Source organism: Lagopus leucura, unplaced genomic scaffold, assembly GCF_019238085.1.
Source record: "Lagopus leucura isolate 7727_CA_CO unplaced genomic scaffold, USGS_WTPT01 Super-Scaffold_100022, whole genome shotgun sequence".
Taxonomy (NCBI): domain Eukaryota; kingdom Metazoa; phylum Chordata; class Aves; order Galliformes; family Phasianidae; genus Lagopus; species Lagopus leucura.
In genome coordinates this window covers 4,660,003-4,685,280 of record NW_024962275.1, presented here as the reverse complement: position 1 = coordinate 4,685,280, position 25,278 = coordinate 4,660,003, and the positions used below count along the sequence as shown (strand labels likewise).

The 25,278-nt window shown below is 43.5% G+C and overlaps 1 protein-coding gene across 13 annotated transcripts in view; it reads right to left on the bottom strand.

The window, feature by feature from the left end:
* FNBP1 (formin binding protein 1) overlaps positions 1 to 25,278 on the bottom strand; it is an 87,231-nt gene that overhangs the window by 23,202 nt on the left and 38,751 nt on the right. For 5 of the 13 annotated variants that reach the window (XM_042878753.1, XM_042878754.1, XM_042878755.1 and 2 more), the window contains exons 5-10: positions 20,525 to 20,587; positions 19,630 to 19,734; positions 8,011 to 8,139; positions 6,141 to 6,287; positions 1,775 to 1,972; positions 234 to 416 (exon numbers count right to left, since the gene is read on the bottom strand). In XM_042878753.1, coding sequence (XP_042734687.1) covers positions 234 to 416; positions 1,775 to 1,972; positions 6,141 to 6,287; positions 8,011 to 8,139; positions 19,630 to 19,734; positions 20,525 to 20,587 — 825 coding nt within the window. The remainder of the gene's footprint in view (positions 1 to 233; positions 417 to 1,774; positions 1,973 to 6,140; positions 6,288 to 8,010; positions 8,140 to 19,629; positions 19,735 to 20,524; positions 20,588 to 25,278) is intronic. The other 8 variants (XM_042878758.1, XM_042878761.1, XM_042878762.1 and 5 more) reach the window with 3 other exon arrangements.

Here is a 25,278-nt window from a genome sequence, read left to right as displayed (position 1 = left end):
AAGGAACTTAGGGTAACTTCTATCAGAAACTTTTTTTGTGGTTTCGCCGTGGGATTTTTGACTGCAAATGACTTCACAGGTTGGGATTCCTTGGATTTGTCTGCATGTTACGGTAAAACACAACGGACTCATCCACCAAACAAAACAAGTTCTTACATAACAGAACGTGCAATATAAAAGCGCCAGGAAGGAAGAAAAGAAAGAAAGAGAGAGGTATCCAGAGGAGAACTTACCCCGCGCTTTAGGCTCCTGAAGCAGTGGATTTTGGGTTTGGAGGTCATGAACTCGTTGAAGCGATGGGAGAGGGGTTCCTTTTGCTGCTTGGGAGACTGGGGGCCGTTGGGAACAGCAGAGGGTGAGGCAGAGGCAGGGGGAGGAGGAGGGGGCTGATGGGGGGATGTTAAAAGGGACATAAGCTACGTATAAGAGATGGAGAAGTGACAGAATAAAATCAAAATAAAAAGATAAAACACAAAACGAAAATAAGCATCAAAACCAATATTTGAAATTCAGAGAAAAAACAATTAAATAATTAAATATTAAAGGCCATGGTTCAAGAAGTGGGGGGAGAAGTATTTAGAGTTGTGTTAAATGAAGGTGTGATAAAATTGAAGTTTTTAGTAAGTGATGCAACAGAAGAGTAACAAAGCGTTTCGACGGGAAGCTCATGCAGACTCTTCCATGCAGTGCTATCCTACAAACTGCCCTGCTCTGCTCTGTGGACAACTTGGAATAATGCAAATGGATAGAGCTTACAAATACCTGCATTTAAATGGATCAGATAATGAAGGTACCTTAGTGCCCAGTAGCGTTTCTATTATCTGGAAAACAACAAACCACATTCCTTCCTGCTTTCAGATCATACCTCAGCAACGTGCATCAAACTTCACTTCTACAAACGCTACAGATTTGCTCAGGAGTTGGTCTTTTTTGTTTGTTTGTTTTGCTTCTGGCTACACTAATGTAAGCACCAGACAGCCAGCTTCTCTCTTCTACCAGCAAGAGGAATGACCCATTTTGATCAAGTAGGCTTTTGGACTGTCAATGTGGTCAGTAAAAGTGGTTTGATAAGGGTCAGAGCAAGGGTGAGATCGAAATGTGAAGCTGCTCTGGGCTTCCATCAGTGTTTCTGTAAACTGACAGCGCAGTCATCCTGACACATTCTGGTACCCTCAGATGTACGGTGCCATGCATTATGGTGTAGAATATGACAGTGAAATGAAAAAGGTTTGATGGATACGTAAGTTAACGCGGTCTTTAAAAAGTCAACTGCTCAGTTAGCTGTGCTCCATTAGTTATGCTACAGAAGAAAGAACCGCAGCAATTCCTTGCTTCCCACCACCCAACTGCAGAACCCGAAGCACAGACTGAGGAGGTCACACAAATGAAGTCAAGGAGTTTTAGAAGTGTCAAAACAGTAATGACACATTGAAGTAACAGTGTTAGTTAGCACACGTGACACCAAGTAAGTGGTATACAATTCCTTCTGAGTTAGGAACAGAAATGGACCATGGCAAAGACGTGACAATTAAATTAATATAAAAACTGCAACGTAATTAAAGAAATTACAACGAAAAAACTTCAAAGATATATTTTAAAAAAACCTTAAGTAACCAAAGACTACAACAGAACACCATACTAAGACATCAGTCATTAACTTTCTGAAACTAAAGTTCTCTTTAAAATCTGTAACTGCCCAGATCTCTAGATAAAACAGTGCCTATTGACTACACGCATACTAGCTAACACAAAGCTCGTGTTTGCAGGTCAGTACCTTATTTTTCTTGATGAATGGCCATAACTTGCCCTTGGATTTGCCACCAAACTTCGGCTCGTACTTCCCATCCCCTCTGGAGTTGGAAAGGCTGGATTCGGAGACAGTGCGCTTCATGGGCTGAGTGAAGTCCTCGAAGTCAACATCTCCTGGAGGCTCAAAGCCTGATTTAAAGGCTTCTATTACCATCTGCGAATCCTGAAATGGGACAGATCAAGAACAAGGGCAAACACCTCAGATGAAGGCTGTCATCACACTGCTTCTAGCAGAGCAGATCAAGGACAAAAATTTGTTTTTCCTATGGAGGAAAGAATCTTTAAAGGGACTGGTCTCATCCTGGCACATAAATACTCATCCTGCTCCCAAGTTCTGGAAGAGTTTCTCCTTCTGCTCCAAGATTAAGGCATGCTTTCTTGCATCTGTTGTCATTCCCACAACGTGTTTTAAAAAGCTATGCAGAGCATATTATTCCACCAAAACAAGGCACTGCACCATGTAAGACTGAATGCTCCCAGATACTACAGCCATACACTGCCTGTGTACTCTCTGCAGAGGCTTTGCTTTTTTTTTTTTAATGGAAGAAAAAGATAAACCATACAAGAAATAATATATAGCATTTATCCTAGTCAAGCCCACATACATGATTAATTATATATAAATGCAGACTTGGACTTAACTTGCCAAAAGCATTTAGGTCTAATGGCCTCAGAAAAAAAGTTCTTCTGAGCACCTTTGATCTGTATGACTTCTCAGGAAGGAAGCTTTTTACATTATAGTGTTCCAACAGTTCTTACTCTAAGATCATTAGGGGAACTGTGCACAAAGATCTTATTAGTTCTCTAGAGAAGGGCATCATCATCCTGTTTGAATCAAAGAACTTGTTGCTTTAGAAGCATTTCACAGCTTCTGCTTACATCCACAGGTAAAACTGCATTCATGAGAAGTCCAGTGGGATAAGCACAGATTCAGAGGCCAGATGCAACTAAGCAAAACACAGCTTTAAGAAAAGCTTTGCAAAGGTATGGTGGGGAACACCTAGCAAAGTAAGGCTCAAAAACCTCACTCTATCAGGTGCACTGTAGAATTCAGATACAGCTGGTAAAGGGGGTAAAGCAACACCTTCTCCATTAACTCATCCCAGATTGACATTCTGTAGACCTGAACCTTGAAGAGAATTTTTTATAATCATGAAGGAAGAAAGAAAAGACAAACATACATGAGGTTACATGAAATCCACTGCTGGTATTTTATCCCATGCCTAAAGCCTTTTTTTTCCCCCCCCCCTCTCTTTTTTCCTCTGTTAATTGTACAGCGCTCCCTCTATTCAGTCAAAACATCCTTCCACAATGATTGAGCTCAATATAAACAGCATGCTCCACATATCACAAAGAGATAATGTCATAACAGGAACTCCTAAATCCGTAACAAATTAATTCTATCTGCTGCTGGAGTAAATTCTGCAGAGGTTCACTTAGCAGTCACTGCAGCCCACCCTCGTAATGCGACCTCTGTGTGAGAAAGAATACATTGAACAGGAGTGCATCCAGAGCTGCAGCAGGAACACAGGGCTAACCTGTGCTACCAGCTATTCCAGAGAGCTTCTATTGCTTACTGGGAGTTGTAAGGACTTCTATGAGGGCATAAAGCAATTCTGCTTGCACAGTTGCAAATTTCCTAGCTAAGCCTGAACATTTGCCCATTTTGCTAGTAGGTGTGAGGCAGAACTTTGTCATTTCTAAGCTGCAGAGAATAATGAAATATTTTCCAGATATCATTCTGGTTCTCAATGCCATCTAATGAAAGAGGGGCCTGAAAATGAAGTGGTCTTTGAGAATTCTGCTGGCAGCTATGGATAGCAGGGCAGGCAGAGATGGCTGTGGAAAGGAAGCCTGCTGTTGGCAGCCTGTGCTTCCAGAGTTTCAACCTAACTGCAGAACGACATCTTGACCTACTGCTGTGCTGCACAGGTCTGATACTTAATTAGAGTTGTTCACAAATGCCATGGAAACCCCTTGATTGGTCAGCATGGTAATAAGTTCAGGTAGGTACCCACATGAACTGCAAAGCTGTGCTTTCATTTTGTTTTTCCTTTTAAAAATACTGATGTCATACCATCAGCTGGGAAGGTTTTAGGGACAGCCAAAAAAAGCTGCAGAACTTGCAGGTTCTTACATCCTCCCAGCGAGGGCTGACTCAGTTTGGTACACAAGGTAAGGCACCAGAACTGCTGCTCTCTCTGTAATTATTTTCTTTCTGACAAACGCATCCTCTGAACTTGCTGTGGCTGTTAAATTTAAAGGCCTGGTTTCTGAACTGAAGCTACCACACCAACAGCACAGCTTTCATTTACCTTCCCCCTTTTTTCAGCAACTCTGCACATGATAGCTGGTAGAACAAGGGACAACCAAACGAAGAACACCAGCCAGGAGCCGTGTGAGAACTCCAGATGCTCGCTGCATTTCCTCACCATCAGTGTCAGAGCTCCTACATCTCTGCTTTGGTGATGCTGTGTACTTTTGTTTACAACTACCAGATCCCTGAGATCTCCTCCCAGCTGGGAAACACGTGTCAGTGTGAGCCCAGAGCTCCACATCGAGCTCTTCCTGCTCAGCAGGCTCTCGGTATTGCTCACCATTGTACTGGTTTTGGTATCACCAGCTGTCCTTGCGTTCGACTTGCCTGGAATCTGACCTCAATTTCAAAGCTGACTGCAGCTCAGATCTAGCTGACTTTCCCATCCAAACAAATTCAGGCTTGAAAGAGATGAGTAAAGGAGATAAACTTCAATTGAAATCTTTCAAAGAAAAGAAACTCTTCTGATAGCAGTCTAAGAGCCAAAACTGCCTTCTTACAGTTTTAATGTAGAGATGGGAAAGGTCTGCTGGAGCGGTTTGCATGACTGGCTGAAGGAGAACAAGATGTTAAACTGCCACTGCCTGCAGCTGTGGCTGCTTATAACGTGGTAGGACACAGGAGCAAGTGTACCACTCTTATTAGAGTCAAGGTGAGAAACCACTGTTCCAGAGACATAAAGCCCTCAATGATATTTTAAGACAAGAAGAATCCTTTAGGCACACCAGTTTCCCAGACAGAACAGGCTAAATCTTTCATCACTGTTCAGCTATAACAAAAATGCAGTTAAGTACATTTTTGTCAGTGTCTGCAGAAGACCCCTAAGCCATCAGTGCTCGCAGCTCCTTTTTCTAATGTCACACTTGTGCACGTGAGCCATCAGTCTGACACATTTGTGTGCAAAGACCAAAGTTGAGTACAAAATGCATCAAATGCTCAGCGTCAGTGGTTTGTGAGTTTCACTTAGACTGTAACTGAGGATAGGAGCATAGTGTAAGCACAGTTATGAGTCTCTCCCCGGCGATTTTCACCATACAGCACCAAGAGTTGCACCCCCAAAAAGGGTACACTGTTCAAACACGGGAATTTGTGCTCCTTCTCCTAGCCCAAAAAGGAAACAGTAACTTTCAGATTCCTTGGTTTCCCATGCTGCTCTCTGGGAGAGCAACCGCCGTGCAAAAGCAGGGGATTCATTTCAAAACCTCAGCCTCAGGCTTGTGCTGCCAATTAACTGCAGGCTCTGGGCACTGAATAGCTCAGAAAAGATTCCAGTGAAAAGCTGCATGGGAATTTCAAACAGACAGCGAGACACACGCTGTTTGTATTTGAAGCACTAATGCGACCCGTGAGAAGGGCAGAAAGAGCAGGCACAGGCTTCATTTCCAAAGGGAGCAGATCGTTCTGAAAACAAAATAGAAAACACATTTGCCCTTGTGCTAACCGTGCATCAGGAAGCACAACTGAGCTCCTTATCAGCCTCCATCAGGGAGGCTTATTTTTTGATGTTCAAAATGAAGGTTTACCAGCACTCACGTACAGATTGCTAGCAAGCCTCAGTTCTTCAAATGAAGAATTTAAAACCAAGTAGAAATTTTGCCAAAACTGTTGTAATAACTAATGAAGCCAACATTTTAATTACTTCCATTATTAGAAGAGTACAGAATCCATCTGAATAAGAATTGGTGGTGATTAGATATCTGGAATAATGCCCATCATTCTCCTTATTCTGGGCAGAATTCTAATCTCCATTAACAATTATTTCAAGAAGTCATTATCCTATCAAAAGGAGAGAATATTCCTAAAAGAAAAGAAAGCGTGGCATTTCCTGATGTTAAGTAGATTTAGGGAATAATCTGCCTCAGACAAAGCAGCCTGGGACAAGAGCCCATTATTTGTTCTAGCTCTATGACTATAAAGCCCTCACACTGCAGCTTGGACCCAGCATTGCAATCTCTGCGCACGAAGCCATCAGTTCAAAGATGACAGTCAGCAACACAAGCAAGGTAACACTTACATTCTTGTGATCAACTGATTCTGCAGCCTTTGTTATTTCATCCAGACACTTCCCAATGATGGGGATCACCTGGCGGTCAACATCTGCAAAAGTTTTCATGGATTCACCTATCCTCACAATTCTTCTTTCCTCCATCTCTTGTATTTTCTGAAACACGAGATTTCAGTCAGATCACATATATCAGTATAGATCACATATATCAGATATCAGTAGTCACTTCACAATTGCAAACAATTTTTCTCCCTACTGTACGCTGGCTGCTTTAAAACACAAGGTTTAAATATATATTTTTAAGAACAGACAAATTAGGACAGCTGTTCTATCAAGGCAGTAACTGGCACAGTTCCTTCCAACATCTAAATACCATTCTAGAAGCAACCTGTGTTACCGTGACAGGGAATTTATCAATTAGTTTTGTATGTTAAAAAATGCTGATTTGTCAAAATCCCAGCTTTAGACATTTTAAGAGTGGTTCTTAAAGCTGTTAACATAACTTCTGGAACAATGAATTCTCTTTCATTTTCTGCAGGACGTTGTGAAAGATCTTATTTTCATTCCACTGAAGAGGTTTATTCCCTTGGATTTTTGATTTCCCCTTTTCCCCAGAAGATGACTTCTGGGTTACAGGCAGCCCTACACACCATGCTGCTTACACGTGTGCTTCTCAACATATGCCCCCTGCCCCGCAGTGGATTCAGTGTCACAATCTCCAGCATCTATTGCATGCACCTCTGATTTGGAACAGAGGGTAAGTGGATGTGGCATAACATTATTAAGAGATTATAATAGCAGGATACAGAAGGGCTTGAATAAGAGCTGCCTGCTTCACGTAAGACTGCAGGAATCTTACAGAACACCATCAGCCTAAAATCCTCATTGCCTTCATTAATTCACAAGCAACAACAACAATTCAATAGTTAAAGGAAACAAATCCTTTACAATATATCTGCTATTTCAGCAGCTAATAGAAAGCACCAGAGATTACTTGCTGGTTGGCAGTTAAAAGGATGTGTGTGCACAACTTGCACGCTCACCTATGAATCACAGCATTCACTGCATTCAGTGTTAAATACAAGTACACTGGCACACTTTTATATACAATGCCAGAGATGATTTATCTGAAGATACTGGTTTGAAATACCATGAGCAAAAGAGAAGGTGTCCACTTATGAATAAGAAAATGCCTATTTGCTATGCCAGTATTAGTTATTTCTTATCAGATGATAAGCATGTGACATTTCCTCTCCTTAAAGAGGGTGCATGTTCCTCTTCTTGACTCTTATGACCCATTACAATGGAACAGTCATTTAGAACTTCTGTTCTACAGCATTAATCTCTCTTTGTTCAGCCAAGCACACTGATAGCTTTTTTGTTCTCTGCCTGCTGTCTTTCTTCAGGCATCATAAGACAGTCAGCAAGCTTCCTTAAATTCTCTGACACTCACTATTGCAGAATTATTGGAGTTTAAATTTAACATCTGCAAAGTCTGATTTCAAAACAGGTTATAAAGGACCACGAAGCTCTACAGATGTAAGGACGCCCCAGCTGCCTCCTGCTCCAACAATGCAAATAATGCTCTCATTCCCCAGCTGCACAGACACAAGAGCTTAATACAGCAAGACTGTGAACAATTCCAAAGACTATCGTAATCTGTCATGACAATTCATTGTTGCCTTCCTCAGAACAGAAGGGCAGAATTCTTCATAGCTCTCCATCTCTCGTATTGGCAGACTGCATACAATCATTGCTACGGGGGACAAAAGTTACCAAACAAAAGGCAAGATCCAAGAACTGAGCCAACAAGCAACACATCCCTTAGCTTTTACCATGAGAATTTGAACTTCTCTAGAACGGCATCAGTGAGCTTTACCTGGAAGATGTTTGGTATGTGTGTGTAGTAATGATCGTGCTGCTCACTGTTGAACTTCTGTAGAGTGGAAGAATATTCTGCTTTGCTGTCTTCTGCCATTTGATGTCTCAGCTGGGCTTGCTGTCTTGCCTAGAAAAACAAAGTCAAAAGAAATTTTTAACATATACCACTTGAAACTGAATGACATTGTGCTCCTTGTATTACCATCCTCACAAGTGGGCAGCACAGAAACACTGGCATACGAGCCTCTGAACACTTCCACTTTTGGCTTACTCTTACAAACCATTGTGAACCAGCATGAGTCTGCAGTGTGTACTGCTGGAATTCAATTCCCTTTCTTCTGCTAAACATGGCAGGGCTTTGCCTCTCTGTCAAACTGGCATATATTCCTGCCTATTCCTACAAGCCTTTAAAACTCCAAATTTAACTCAAATCGGTCAAATTAGCACACACAAGGCTTGTTTTCCTACTTTGCCTATGAAGTGATAGCTCTCACAGCCCAGAATGAACATCTCTAGACATTTGTACCTTCACAAAATAAACCTTCTGCAATTGACCGAGCAGAAGGGAATGCCAGTTTCCTCTGGCTAGCACGTGGCCATTGATGCTTACAGCTGCTACCCTTTTCTTGTGTTGCAATATGTTCCTTCTATGAATCATTCTGCACTCAGAAACAGCTTCTCTCCATACTACACGTGAAAGATGGCACCAAATTTGACCCTCCAGGTTCCTCCTTCAGGGCACAGGCTTTTTCAGGACACGTACAGGCACTTCTTGCTCCATCCTCTGTTGGATGTCACCTCTTTTCTTTAACACACCACTTACCTGCTAGCAGGACCTTCTGGAGATAGCGGGGGGACAAAACAAGTACCTGTCTCATTTCACGTGCCTCAGCCAACATACTCACAACACAACACCTCAATTCACGCACCCACTGTGCACTCTGCAAAGTCTTATCTCCAATTCCTTGAACAGAGCTGGCAGAAATTATGCAAGGAAACAGGAGCCTGAGGAGCAGCTGAGACACAACTCCTTCCTATTTTTACCCATGCAGATTTGCTTTGCTACCCAGCATAGCAGAGCACTGGGCAATTACCCTCCCTTCTCTGCCTTGAACAATCTGTCCCTGAGTGACCCTCTCGTATTTTCAGATTTTTCTCCTAACAATTCTACTTCCTAAGGCCTTCTGTTATCTGCTTCACTGCCCAACGTTATTCCCTAGCTGACTATCCCATCTGTTTATTTTAGCTGCCTTTTCTTTCCTGTGGTTGGCCTTCATACAGAAGCTCTTCCTTTTCTCCCTTTTCTGTACAGCTCCCGCCATCACTCCCTACCTCCAGTCACTTGAGCCTTGAGGTCCCTCTCATCCCTGTTCACAACTGGCATCCATCCATCCATCCATCCATCCATCCATCCATCCATCCATCCACCCACCCACCCACCCACCCACCCAGGCTCACTGGCTCCCATGCACCCCCTCCATCTCGAATTCCACCCTCAGCCCCAAAGAGCCTGCTGCATGACTGGGGATGAAACCCTTGCTGCAGAGCCCAGAGCCTGGCCATTTGGCTTTGCAAACTTAACCCATCCTGCCCACACTCCTTTTTCAGGCACTTATGGTTTCCTCACCCTGTGCTGTCTACCTTGCCATGGTAGCTACAGGTACTCAGAAGCATCAAGTTTTGCTCCCTCCCCCAGGTTTCTGAGAAACCTTTCCAAGAAAGAAGACAGACTGCTTTAAAAAAAACAAACTTAAAAAGATTTTTTGCTATTTCAGGAAATACAGTGCAACAAATAATTTTAATGTATTCTGAGAAGTGGGCTCCCATTGAATACAGTTCAGAGTGGGGTTATTCTTTGAACTATTCCAGGCAGACAATAGTTTCCTGACAATAAATCCATGAAATACCAAATCATGGAACATTTTAGTAATCCTAACTGGAAGCGAACAAATTCAGCCAGAAGGTTTCAAATCTCAGTGTGCAAATAGGCTTCCCTTCCATCTGTCCAGCTCACACATCTCACCTACTAACTCATTTTACTCAATACAGTTACTTTTTCTGTGAGTGCTGTCAGCCTGCAGTACTTTCCTAGATCACCTTTCACATTCTTCCTACAAAAATAATAATCCAAGCACAGCAACAAAATGCTGGGCACTGAATGCAAGATGAAGCGGCAGCATAAAATGGGAAAGACTGCAACTATAATTAAATAAAAATGTCTGATAAGGAAAGCTTTCAACTTTTCTTGTTCTCCAGGAGCTTCAATTGCCCACCAGCTCCTGCAACAGAAGTATGGGTAACATTGACCTGCTGCAACGAAATCCCAAGGAGCCACAGCAATCATTGCTCTGCCCGAGTGCTCCGTATAATTCATTAAACCTTATCATCCACACACTCACATAAAGCTACATTAAACACAACAGAAAACAATACAGCCTTGTGTTACAAACAAAAACACACCAGGAAAACAAAGTCAGGCACGGAAAGGCTGACAGATGTCAGAAGAGCCCCCCAGCTTCTTCCTCAAATCCCAGCTGCTGGAGATTCATTTGTGAGGACCAGTATCTTGGTCTATCTAAGAGCAACCCATTGTTTGAACTGACTTCTGTGGGAGGCCCAGTCCCACTTACACAGCTCTCTTTATTTAAGTAGCACAACTCAGGGATTTGTCCCTTGACTCTGTTGTTGAAACCAAAGAACAAGGACTTTGCTATTACATATTCCCAGGCAGCCCCAGCAAATTCAGCCAGAGTTCTTCCTCATGAGCAACCTCACTGGTTGGGTCTGAGCAAAGTCACTCTGAGCAAAGTGCATGCAGGAGGAGATGCTCTGTTTCCAAAACTATCTGAACTGGCCCCAAATAAGAGAAGGCAGGAGATGAATAAGTAAAATTGGGTACAATCCAAAACCACAGATTTTTGTACGAGAGCCCCAGTGACGTTTTGTTTCTGCTGGCCATTTAATGCATTTGGCAAGCTTCAAACAGCTTAAATACTTTTCCAATGAGGTATTTAGGTTCTTAAAATAAAAATATTTTTAAAAGTCTAGATTTTTTTTTTTATTACTCCATTTGAGTATGTCATTTACTCTAACATCATCACTTCTAGTCATAAAATACAATAGTTAGCTCTAGATTTCTGTTTTATGCTGAAGCACGATGATAAAAAACGAGTTGATGACCTTAAGCTCCATATTCAGTGTAACAGATACAGCAGCCTGGAGCTGCAGAGTCACAGGAGCTATTTCAGGAGTCATTCACAGTTGAGGCTCACAGAAAAGTATGTTTTTGCTTTCTTCACTGCCTCTTTTTGCATGCATACAGCATCAGAGATGCTTCTCAGGCATTAGAATTAACATTAAAATGTCTACTCTGAGTGGCGTTCTCAGGAGGAAAGGCTTTGGAATACCAGACCTTGCTCTCAGGTAGGAGGATGACACTGTGACGCAGCTTTCAGTTGGCTCACTTCTCTTAATGGGGCTGGGATGATGGAGCAAGAGCTCAGCTTTCCAGCACCACACGTGAAGTCACCATCTCGACCAGACTGCCAGCTCACTCCTGATCATAGCAGAATTAGGGCTAGGGACTCATAATGCTAGGGGAAAAAAATCCCCTCTTGAAGAATAAATATATAAATGAATAAACGAGGTCGCTTACAGCAGCATGAAAAAGTAGAAAAGAAGCATATCCATTAAAAGGGTTTGGGGAGAGAAGAAAAGCAGCTTGCTTTTCTTTGTGAAAGGTGCTCAGATTCTGTGCACGTTTGCTAAATTCACACCCTTTCCTTTCCCCCCAAGTGGATCTCTGTACCACCTTTCAGACCCAAATAAACACGTGCAGCCTATATGAGCACAACCTCCCTTCCAAAGTCTATTTTTTCCTCAAATTCTTCTCTGAACTCAAATTGCAGCAGTGAAACCCAGAGGTCACAGATGCTAACACGCATCTCATGAGGAGGAGCACTCCTAAGGATGAAGGACAGCCCAGCATCTGCAGCACCATTAACCTTGCAGCAAGCGTGCTGGTAAGCTTCAGGTTTCCACTGTCATGGCAATTCAGATTTAAACACAACCTCACCAAAGCAGTCTTTTCTATAACTAAGAAAAACAATAAGTAAAGGAAGCATAGGAGAAATCTGAATCTATACATACACACACATACTTTCCTGTCTCCAAAACAAAAAAGAATGAAGGATATTTTGCTGATAACAATTTTGTAAGACGCATTCCTGAAACAGCAAGAGAGTCAATGGCCACACTGTCTTTTGGGTTTACACAGACAAAAAAATGCAGCTCCTCTAGGCTGCCGTGGTGGGAGTGAGATGAATAACTGAAAAGGGCAGAATAAAGCTTTGGCTGCTATTGAGCTGATCCGCACTGAGTGGCACAGTTCAGCTGCTCAGCTGCTGCTCTCTCCAGGTTGGCAGTTTCCAGTCAAAGCGCTGGGGCAGCTTCGCTTTCTTCTGCCCCCTCTTTTTCAAACACCACCAAACCCAGACAGCATGTGAGATGCATCTCCGCCAAGCCACTGTCTGCCAAAATCTGTCTTTGGGAAATCCAAGAGCAGACTGAAAACGCAAACACAAAAAATCCACTCCTCTTCCACTGCCCAATCCCTTCAAAAATAAGTTAATGATAAAGGCAGACTTGAACAACTTGACCAATTTCAGGAATGCTCTCAATAGCTCACAGATTTCTCAGCTGCAGGCTCTGGCCGTCCCTGCCCAGCTCACACTGCTGCTCTGCTGTGAGCAGGCACCAGCACCACCAGTGGTAATGCTGGCAGCATTCATAGAAGCATTAATAACAGTGGGAATGCTGCCATAGGCTTGGACACAGGGCCAGGACTGCAGGCTTAGATTTACATAGCCTCCAAGTCAAGCTCCTTTGTTTACTATTTTACAATAACCAGTTTGGTCTCACTGAATTGACAAGCCTTGCTTTCCTGAAAGCAAGAAGGCAGAATGGGACATGCAAAATAACAGATGGGAAAGGACAAAGACAAGTCCCTACTTTCAATGTTAAAAGGAGTAGAAAAAAAAATCTGACAACTCATGGATCCTTGAAAACCTTTGGCTGAGTAAAGTATACAAACGAGCAAGGAGCTGATGTAATGGAAAACCTTCGATCAGCTCTCAGAACTGTTATCTTATGAGTTTGCAGGCCACTTAATTCTACCAGGTGACAGCAGTGCAACTAATAAACACGGAATGGCCTGGGTTGCAAAGGCCCACGATGCTCATCCAGTTCCAACCCCCTGCTGTGTGCAGCCCAGGCTGCCCAGAGCCACATCCAGCCTGGCCTTGAATGCCTGCAGGGATGGGGCATCCACAGCCTCCTTGGGCAACCTGTTCCAGTGCCTCACCACCCTCTGTGTGAAAAACTTCCTCCTGATATCCAACCTAAACCTCCCCTGTCTCAGCTTAAAACCATTCCCCTTGTCCTATCGCTGTCCACCCACATAAACAGTCAGAACCCCTCCTGGTTATATGCTCCCTTCAAATATTGGAAGGCCACCATGAGGTCTCCCTGGAGCCTTCTTTTCTCCAAGCTAAATAAGAGACACACTAAAGCACCAAACCACCACCAGAACTCTTAACGAAACAACAGAGCAAGCAGGCTGCACGAGGAGCTAGCTCTTAAATTGCACTGCTCTGCTGCACCATAGCAGCCCTGGAGAAATGCAGCCCCACGAGGATACCTCCAAATAAATAAATCAACCTCATTTGTTAGAAAGGAATTGTTTGCACAATGGATGAAAGGATACTTGGAACTGAGCAAGGAGAATGCAAGAGAAGCATCTGGAGCACTGGCTGACTGTTTAAATGATTCCTGGAGATCTGTTTAGTTCTAGTAACAAAAGCAATTATCTTCTGCAGTATATAAATGTAAGTATGGAATATAAATAGTGGAAATTATTTCAGGGCTGCATAATACATCTCTTAGATCATACTTTGCATACTGGGCATGGCTCTAGCCATCTCTCTCCAACAAAGATCTTACAAACACTGCCAATGCAGAAGGAATAGTTCAGGGCTGAAGAAAGCTACCAGATGAATTCAGAAGCCTTAGTGCCCAGCCTAATGGGTACAACACATGCACTCAAACTGAACAGCTTACAGACAATTAGCTACATTCTGAGGCGTGCTTCTTTTCCCCCCAGTTCTCCTACAAAGAAATCTGTCAAAATATTTTTTTGATAGAATAAAGAATGAGTACAGAGCTTTCCAGCCACACAGCTTGAACTAATTGCCTTGCATTAGCTCAGAACGTTACTTATATTACACTCTCAATTCTAACTGCAGTTGACCCTTAATTCAAAGTTGTTCTTAACTCTCCCCTTCACAACCCTGCCTTGCTTGCTCCATTCAGCAATCCAACACCCACTAGAGCTGCACTGTTATGAAATTGTCAGATTGCCACATAGGGCATTACTGCAGAAGAGTACCTCAAAGAGGAAACAAATTCAGATGGATTTCCTTATCCTATACTAAAACTGACTGTTGCTTCTGCTCCTTGATCTCCTAACACCACATACAGTGTCTGAATGGGATTCAAAAGGATACTTAGCATGTTTTGCAGCTAATACTACTGCAGTCATCAGCTCTTTATACCAGAAATCGAAGCTCATAAATAAGCCACGGTTCCAAAAGGGAAACAGCTGCTGCATCATCGCAGAGTGCTGCTGATGGCAGGTTGTAAACAAGGCTTACCCAACCAGAAATGCAAATACAGTGCTAAGGGACTCCCTCCACACTGCACTGCTGATTAGGATGATGCAGTTCAGAAGGGAGATCAGGGTCTGCATAAACCAGGGAGATTATGTTAGTGTCAATCTAATGGCTTTAAATCATGTTACCAAGAAAAGACTGCCCTTGAATTGCTTGGAATTTGGATCTGCTTCACAAGCAAAGATACAGGAGGGTTCAGTCAGTGCCATCAGTGGACAGAAAGGAAAGCAGCTGCCTAGTGAGCATAATGAAATCTCATCACTGTGCTAAGAACACGAGTCTTATGCAGCATCCACCTCTCTCAACAAGAAAAGCACAGACGAGGGCCCTCTGGAGCTGTGGGCAGGACTAAGCTGTGCTCACTGCACCCACATGTTTCACTCAGACACTGCTGCACTTCTGTGAATTCACAGCATGCAAAGCATGGAAGCAAAGCCTCTGGAATCATTTACTGCAGCAAGTAGAAGTATTCACCACACCAGCAACAGAAACACTGCAGGGTTTTTCCAACTCCTATCATCATCTTCCTGTGGCACTGCATTTCCCAAGCGTAGGTACCTCCAGCTGGTCAAGTGAGGGAAACCCCACTGCTGTAGGGTGGATTGCACAGCATGTCCTGATAGATAGGGCTAATTAAGCAGCCACGGTCTGCAGAAGGAGGGCACCCACCACCTCTGGCTGTGCTGCAGTTTACTGCCCAGTCTTCACTGGGCAAAACTTTGCAACAATTCAGCACAGAGCTGAAGAAGTTTGCTTTGGTTTGTCTGCAATGCTCCAATGATGCACGCTTCATCCCGCTCTGCTCTGTGACTAAGCATGCTGCAAATGATATTTGAAGGTTTGCACTGATGCTATCAGCGTCACAATCAGAGATTTCTCTGGGGGCCCAACTCAGTTCATTCTTCATTGTAAGGATGTGTAAATTCTTAATGAGGAGATTTGCGTCCTGCAGCGCAGCAGCCTGGCTGCTGGAAAAGCAGTTTAACACTTGACAGCAGAACTGCATTTGCAAAGGCAGGAAGATCAATTTATTCCAAGAATGTTTCAAAGTAGCAGTAGTTCTACATCTGTGTTTGGTAAGGCACTGCCAATGGTTCAGCTCATGACTTTCCAGTGCAGTATAAATGGACGTGTCTGCTATGGATAAGAGGGGCAACGCAGGCAACATTGCATTTAGAACTGCCTGCGTTCAGCTGCAGTAAGCATGTAAGAAAACAAGCACTGCAGCTCTCCGGGTGCAGGTTTGAGACTTACTGAGTGGATCAAAAGCACGGCAAAATAAAAATCCCACCCCAAGCATTCAGCAATGTCAGGACCTTACTGAATTCTGAGAATTAAGGTCAAACTGGCTCTTCTAAGACTTTCACTGCCTTCTAGATCCACGAAACATTTATGTTAATATTAAAACCACTTAAAGCCTAACCCTCCTCACATACCAGGAGCAAAGGACCCAAACCAAGCTGTTAGCAGCCTGTTCCCTGGCTGCTGTCCTGGGAACTCACATATACCTCATTTTCTGCTGCACACAGCTGAAGTTCTTCTCTAGCAGAATCATTACTTGGTCCTCAATATATAACTGTGCTACTCTTCAGCAAAGAGAGATTCTACTTGACACAGGGTAACTCAAACTCAACCTCAAACTGCTGTCCTGCCCCCCAAGCTGCTGTGCAAATCAAGAGGCAGAAGCATCCCATCCCTTTGTACGGTTGGCCCCAACCACTTCCTGTCTAAAAACAGATTTTGAAAAATCTACTTTGAAAAACAAATCTTCAGAAATAACAGCCTTTTTTAGTTGTTTTATTTTTTATTGCAAGAACTCTGCAAAGGCACCGCTGGGTACCACATCATCCCATAAAGATGTCAGCTTTTTAGTGATTACAGCTCTAAAGAGAAGGAACGAACAATAGAGCACTTCCTTATAAGTACACTGACTCTGCGCTGGTGACAGAGACCATTTCCCCAAATGGTCAAAAAATTGAAGCAACTCCACTGCGGTTTTTTGACAGAGAACTGTTTTAAAAGCACAAATCCCACTGCGAGCCAAGGGAAACCGAAGCTCACAGTGACACCTACAAGCCTTCCCAGGATTTCCATCAGCAGGTTACACCGTTTCCTTAGTTTATAGCAATATTTTCACAGTAGAGCTGTTTGCAACACAGCAACTCTGACTTTGCTGAACTGCACTGAGAAAACCTTTGTGCCAAACTGTACATTCACTCTTTAACATTCTCTCTCTGAATGCTGACAATGCAAACACAGGAAGGGGAACTCGAGGGCCATAACCCCCTCCTCTGATTTCATTGCTGTGCAAAGCCCGGGAGCATTGCTGACACCTGAACACAGCCCCTTGGCTCCACGTTACCAACACCAAAAAAGGAAACATCAGGAAGCAAAGCTGAACTCCAGCTCCCTTAGATCAACCGCAGCCTGGCTGGCAGCAGAGATGAAGGCAGCCATAGCAGACAACAGAGCAGCACAGATGGCACTGCGTGCTGTGTGTTGAACTGGAGCTGGTGGTTCCCCGGGAGCAGTTTGGGCTTTGGTGCCAGATGTTATTTTGCTGAATAGTCCCAGAGAAAGAAGCAGGGAAGTCTTCTCTGTTTGCTTTTGTATCATTAGTCTGCATACATAACCCTAGCAAACTGTAATAGTGAGAGCTATCCCTTCAGCAAGGCCATGTTAAATGCTGGTAGCTGGCAGCACTACTGAGAGAATCGCTTCCTGCGGTTGTCGAAGGCTACTGCTATTTAAGGATGGACAGATGCAAGCAGGCGAGATCCTCATTCAGTGGAGCACTAAGTGCATGAGGGATCTGCGGCAACATTTTTCTGATCACATCTGTCATTGTGATCACTGCAGGATTTTAATTCCATTACTCGATAATGCACGACACAAAAAATAACTCTGGCGCCTGCTGATATTGGCAGGTACAAGCAAAAGCAGCCAAGGTGTCCATCTCGAGCCCAAGAAATGAGGACAACATATCCCACTGCCTGAAGAGCACCTTGGTCAGCCAAAGCGAGCGGTGGTGGCTCTGAACACAGCCAGGCCGTCTGCTTTCCTGGCCAGATGGATTTTCGGGAGCAAGACCGCAGCAGCCAAGCTGCGAGGGGCAAGAGAAATCAGAACTGCTGCAATAGAAGGAGGGAAAAGTCATCATTGGAAACCAGCAGTTTCTGCATCTCCCTGGAGCGAGTCCCGCGCAGCCCTGGCAGCAGCTCCAGGGGAACAATATCTTATTTTCTGGGGGGCTTACGTAAGGCAGAGCCTGTCACGTGGGTGGAGAGCAGCAAAGAAAGGGCATTATTCACAGCCTGGCATGGATGAACCCAGTTTAACACATGCACTTGGAAAACACTGTTCTCTCTGTTCAGTAATATTATTTCACATTCCACTCGTTTTGATAACCTTTTCCTTCTCCATCTACTCCACGGACTGACTGGAAAGCCGACTAATGCCTTCTCCAGAGACCAGCCAACACACATCGCTGCTACAGGCTTTTTCTGCCTTTCGAGATGCTGCTGAGCTTCATTTTGCAATAAGTGATTTACAAATACACGCTATAAAAACAACCAAAAACCAGAGAAATTCAGAAGGGAAGCCCCTCTGCTCTACTTTATAGGGAAAGAGCACCCTGTAAGGGTAAATGCTGCTTCCTTGAATTTAACACACGACCTTTCACTCTGTTGAGAAGAGGCTCGCATTAAAGGTAGAACTAAGGAGTTTCAGCCCCCTACTTTCCCCCCTACAGTGGAAGTCATGTCTCTGTTCCTTTAACATGACCTCAGCTTAGAAAAAAATCTAGGGTAAGTCCTAATTTTATCTCTCAAATAATGTATTTTAGAATCACTTTATACAGTTAAGGCAGAGATGATCCTTCTCTGCCAGAAAAACCTGCATGTGGCCTTGCATCTCTGAAAACCCCCTACACACGTCCATCCATAGAGTGCCCTGGCAAATCCAGAAGGTGACAGATAATCAGATCTGAAGGGCGAGTTTTCAGCTAGCAGCCAAGCAGCAAATGACAAGAGCACGTAGCTGTTCGTTCCTTCTGACGTCCAGCAACATTGAGATTTCCTGAGCTTCTTCCTAATAGCAGCCCTGATGCTAACTGCTGCACAACCTCCATGATGCTCAGCATACTAGAAACTTTTTCAGATCCCAGGGGTGCATTTGATAGCTTCCTAAGGCTGAATTCACTGATAACAGAATGGAAGCAAACTTCTTGAAGAGCAAAATCCACAATTTTTTTTTTTTTTTGCCTGTAGTTTAATTTCATTTCCCAATCTGCAGCAAGACGTTTGGTACAAATAAATTTCAGCTTTTTTTTAAAGAAAGAAACATGTCCAATATTCTATCTAGTATCTTGTGAACCAAACTTTTCTGTGAAGACAAGACTAGCTTTACGCATCATATTCTGGTCTGCATTTCTGCACTGTTTAAGCAAACACCAAAGTGAAAAGGTGTCCTGTTGTAAATGAGGACCACAATCAACACTCCTGGTAGAACATCACTGCAGTCAGTGACACCAGGACATTTTGAAGCACTGCTCAGCATGGAAAGAAGTTGGATTGTACCAGGATCACACAGCAATGACGAGCACTCACACGCCTGTTAAAAACTCTGGATTTTAACTAACACCCCATTTTGCATAAATGTATTCAGAGCCACATCAGCTACGTTAAACTCTGATACCATCTTACTGAAGAAATTTGACTGCCTGCATTTATAATTCGTATGCAAATACAAGCAGCTGGGGAGACCTCCCTATTTTAATTAAGCTACGGAGTGAGGCATTAAGCCTCAGAAGGTTTATACTACCAGCAGGACCGAGGAATTAAACCCATCACAACAATTTTCACAGACAGTTTCTCTACCCTCTGGCTTACCTTCTCAACATCTGCTTTTGTAACATTGATATCAGCATCCATTTTCTCAAAATACTGCTGTGCTCGATCGGCTTCTTTGCAGTCACGTTCAAACCGCCTTTTACTCTGTAAGGAAAAACACAAGTTCAAAATCCACTTAAAAGTCAATAGCCAACCCCTAAAATATCTGCTGTAACAACTGAGGAGATTCTATGACTCGCTTGTTTACACTGGGACACATTTCCATGTTAAAAACAAAAACATTTTTTGTTCCATGCTTCAGACTACTTCATTCCATATCATCTTCGTTCATAACATCTCTGCTATTTCAATATCTTTCCCTATTAGTGTTTCTTCTGTTCTGGTTTACCAGATCGCTTCCTTCCAACACTTAAATCTCTCATTTTTATAATACACAACAAGGGAGTTTCTAAGCTGCATTCATTCACAAGCAGGGCTTCTAGCTACCAATGTCCCCTTTCCTTATCTTCTCCACCTACAGTTTCTCACCAGTTCATAATGAATGCTGAGGTCCAAACCAATGCATTTACTTCTGAGGAACAGGCATTTACTCAGGAGACGATAGCACTTGATTTATGCATGCAGGAGGAGCTATTCAGCTTATGGAGGAATATCTGAAAAGGATCCTCAGGGACGCTGCACCTCGATTAATGCTCAGCACGCATTTCAAGTCAGACGCAACAAAATGCTATTTGTAACACACAGACCCCATGGAAAGCCAAAAGCACTCTAAACAAACTGCCATGCCTACCGTTGTATTTTAGACAGTGAAGTTTTAAAAGATCACATTTTCCAGCTTTTATCCACCCTTTGTTTTCTAAATATGAACTCTGGAACACTGCAAAAACGGTATAAAAATGACTTGAGCATCACAGCTGAGGAAATTTCCACTTACAGCTTCAAGTTGTTTCCAGCAAGTTTCAATATGTTGTTGTGCCTTTCTGCCATCGTGGAAGTGCTGTTTAGAAAAAGAGAAAAGGAAGCATTTTCAACAACAAAGGACCAAATTGCCAATTATGTTCAAGGGCCTCCTCACAAGCAATGAAGAACAGAATATAATTTTCCAGAATAAAACAAATTATTCTGACAGTTGTGTTCTGCAACCCTGGTAAATTGAGCAGGTGGATGATGACTATCTGATGTCTCAGCAGGCTGCAGATGTGTATTTGCATTTATTATAGTGGTTAGTTAGCTTAAATCCAATTAATCCTTTTAGCAATTCTACCTTGCGTTATTCACTGTATCTCATAATTACTGGTTTCTCACGCTATGAAATCTGAAGCGCTTTTAGGTGAATGTGATCCCTCTGGTTACTGACTGCACATTGACCCTACATCACAATTTCTCTCTGCATGGAATTTACCAAGATGCCCTTGATTAGCACATTCTAACAACTGCTATTGGCCCTGACTTCCACTCAGACTCAACAGTAAACCTCGCCTTCCTACTCCCTCAATATCTGCAAATCCAACTCTTGGTTTCTCTAGAGATATTCAATAGTTTGGGTCCCCCAGCAACCATTCTCTCCCATACACCGTGTGCACACCATGGTGTTAGAGAAGCTCTGAAATATGAGTGACAAGGCACATATCCTGACACGCCCTTTAGAGCAAGGCTCATAATTATATTAATTACAGTCAGTTTAAATTGCAGTTCTTAGCCCTTACACAATGGTCTTCATCAGAGAACCTAATATGCTTCAGATACTCCTCCCTCTACCCCCCGCACGCCTCACCTGTCCTCAGGGTAAGCAATTTGTCAAAGATCACTGCATAAATCAATGACACAGTTGTAAATAGGGACCACGAATATGAGCGTAGCACCCAGCCAACTGTTACAACAGGCTGCTCTCCTTACAAAGCACCTTGCAAAATAAATAACAATCTAGAATAGCAAGAGAGACGCCTGCCCACTGCGTTATTTACTAACAAGTAGGATGCTTTACTCAAACACAGATGTGATCTTACAGAGTAAACTTCAACAATAAAGGTCCGACATTGCCAATTAATCCCTGCAACAGGCACGCGTTGTCTGGCACGTGCAGAATCAGATGGTAAATGCGTCTCAAGTAACACAATGTCAATGTGTCAGGTTAGAGAAACCCCTAATTCAGAACAGAAGCCTTCCACAAACCACTAAAGTCATCAAGTGCTGCAGGCAGTCTCCTTCCAACTGGCCATGATGGACTTTGTGCACTTCCCACTGCAGCAGCAGGTTGTTCCCTCTGTCAGAGCAGCACGTTTCTGGAGTAAATCATTCTAGCAATGCCTCCCCACTGCCTTTCAGCCTCCACCAGGCAAGCCAGCCCCAACGCATGAGAAGTAGAAAGCCACAGGACTGCAATTCTCTCACACCATGCCAATAGACTTCCACTGCCTTAAAATCATAAGCCTCCATGTGCCTGCAAGAACAGACAAGCAGCGCACTGCCCCAATCACTCCAGACAGTGTTAGGTGCAGTCCTGAGCCCCATAGTTAAGGAGCTGTGTGTAACTGTAAGATGAACATAGGGACACAACAGTTTTCACGTTCTGGATGGCGCCCACCTCCACACAACCATTCTTGAAGCAGAGGAGAGAGGCACAACGTCAGTGATGCTTTAACTGTGGGCACAGCAGCACTCAGATCAACCATCACAGTTCCACCTTCCGTGAGCAGCCAACGTGCAGCAGTGGGGCTGATGGCAATGCAGACAAGAATTGATTTCCAGCCCTGTTTGTCATCAGCTCTGACAATACGTGGGGAGTTCAAACCATGCTATGCTTCCCCAAAGCCCAGTCACTGCACCATGACATTCAATCGCAAACACGACTGTGAAACTGCTGGGTGGTGGGGGAAGATTCCAAGCAGATTTCAGTTCCTTTTGTAGATTCCCATTTCCTGTAAATGCTGCATGCGACCGTGGGCTGTATCTTCCTTACTAGGAGGATTTGAAATGTTCACAATTTCAGGCTTGCTTTTGTAATTAAGAGCTTAAGAAAACCATCCCAAGGAACAACTACAATTTAACGCCACGTTTTAAAACATTTTGCTGATAAGCATGGAACATGTGGAAATCCTGAGCAGCGAAGCAAAACAAACAACACTAACTTGGCTGCCTCCACACTGCACTTCCTGCCTGCCGCCTCCCTCGGCCCCTCCTTGCCTGCTTCCCTCTCCTCCACCTCTGACTTTGCTGGTCTGAAGGGACTGGATCACAGAACAGAGCCCAGCACTGCCAATGAGCCTCTGGGAAGAGCACACCCCGTTACTGAACGGAACACAGCTGCATGCAAGGGCTGAAGGATGGACTTGAAATTAACAGCATATCAAGTAACAAAGCTGCCTTCAGCTCCTATTTTTAAACTCCTTTGTTGTTAATCAGCAATGTAATTCTCATTTTTGCAGGAGCCATCCATCTTCTTTCCCCACTCCATCTTAGGGAATTACCTTAAACTGGCCCAAGTGCATCCCAGCATAGCAGAGAGCAGGAAGGCTGCATGCTGTTCATATTCTGCTGCATTTTTGAGAAGTCCTTTTACAGGAATGGGATATAAAGTGGGCATTTCTGAGGATTATTAAATAGAGCCCGTGTGCAGTGCCAGCCTGATGTACACAGGTGAACCACGTTCTGGAGGTTCCACCTGAACAGTCTGTTTGTTTTCCTAAGTTCAACTGTTACCTAACTCTATTCATAACTCTCAGTTCTCCCTGCTGACACCCATACATCCTTGCTGGGGGAGGAGAGCTGCACACGATGAAAAACGTACCAAGCCCAGCACTTCTGCTTTTGCAAATCATTTATGCTCAAGGGATCATTTCTGCATCCCCAAAAATCACTTTTAGATACAGTGATAGCACTGATGCCCTTTCAGCTACCTGCCTTGTTGTCACTGTCCCAATTTTATGGTTAAAAAAGCCTGAGACTGTGGTGCAGTGATGTGCTCAGAGTCATACAGGAAGCATGCAGCTTCCTCCAACCCCTCACTATCTTCAACTTCCGCAATCCCATTTCCTTTTACATACTTTAAAATCTTCTGATGCAGCAAATGCCCTTTCAGCTGTTTGGGCTTCTTTTTATTTTTTAATTTAGTAAAAATAAAGATCATTTCCTTCTTGATACGGTTTCAAGGTGCACGATTTAAAGATTCTTTTTTTTTTTTTTTTTTCCTAATCAAATGCAATAATAATTGGTTTATTCTACACATGGTGATTGAGCAAACAGGAACTCAACAAATGATTCAGCAAATGGTATGGGAAACTGCCATCCCAGTCAGTCACGCACATTACAGTAATCAATTTAGAACAGTTGATATAATACAGACTTCTTTCCTCCTCCAAATTGAACAGCTAAACTGATACACCCTAATCAGGCTTTCCATTTAAAGCCTTTCAGATCACAAGCGAGATACCAAGCTCATGAATCACACTCCAAGCAGCCACTCAGACATTTCCAACAGTGGCGCTGGTTGTTTAAGTGCTGTGGTTTTCTCCAGGCTCCTTTCTACATTGACAGCATTGGAAATGCACATGAAAAAGCAGTTCTGGATGAAAAAAAAATAAACATCTGTGAGGCAGGTTTAATAAAATCAGAGGTACAACAGGTTACAAAACCTGCACAGAAGAAAATCAAGGAGTGTAACAAGGAGAAGGCTCTAAAACCTTCACTCGCACAGAGAGCTGCAAGCACATCAACTGCTAATAAAATACCACAGTGAAAGGTTTGTTTTTGATAGTGTTCATTACTTTATCTCCCCAAACCACCTTTTAATCTACACTTATGAGACTGATGCTAGCAATCACCATGCCAACTTTGAGATTTTCCTGAAAACTACTTTATCCAAGTATGAGACCTACTAAATAGCTTAAAACACAGCAGCAAAGCCCAAGCCACGCTGGCTGTGTGACCACAGCTGTCCTTTTTCCTCATGCACTGAAGCACAATGTCCTCGGGATGCTCAGCGTGCTCTGAGCAATGGCCACTCACGTGCCTCCATCCATGACTAGGGACACTCTAAAGGATCCCAGCTGAAGGAATGTTCTGCTGCAGTAAAGGATGAGTAGGAAATCCAGGCAACAACCAACTGTACGCCAAGCATTTCGTTTCCAAACCAAGCCACACCAGTCGGAGCGCTCTCCTTGTCGCCGTGCTGCATTTGTAACAGCTGTGGAGAAATCCCGGCTGCTGCGCAATCAGGACAAAACTCCCATTGACTTTTGCTAGGCTCAGATTTCATCCACGCTGATGAAAGCCCTGGGAGCAGCTAGAGAGTCACCTACAATAGAACGCCTGTTAGTGCCAACACCACTGTAAGAAGGAGCAGGGGGAGATGATTGCCAAGTTTTCTTGGTACCCAGAAGGGCCGATAGAGCTGCAGACTCACAGAGCAGACAAGAAAAGCATGGTAGAAGATGACTTATCTTTGAGAGACCCTTTGAGAGCGTTCCAAGAAAAGCAAGATGTACTGAGAAGCATCTTACGCAGAACCATGCAATGCAGTGATTTCGCTGAGGAGCTCCTGGGCAGTGTTAAATGAAAGGACTGCCTCAGTCACTCAGAACACCAGCATGAGAGCAGGGCTGATGGTGCTGGACCAAAACCCAACCACAGGGAATTACTGACTTATGAAAGGCTTAAAAAAATATATATTTAAAAATTTAAGCCTTGCTT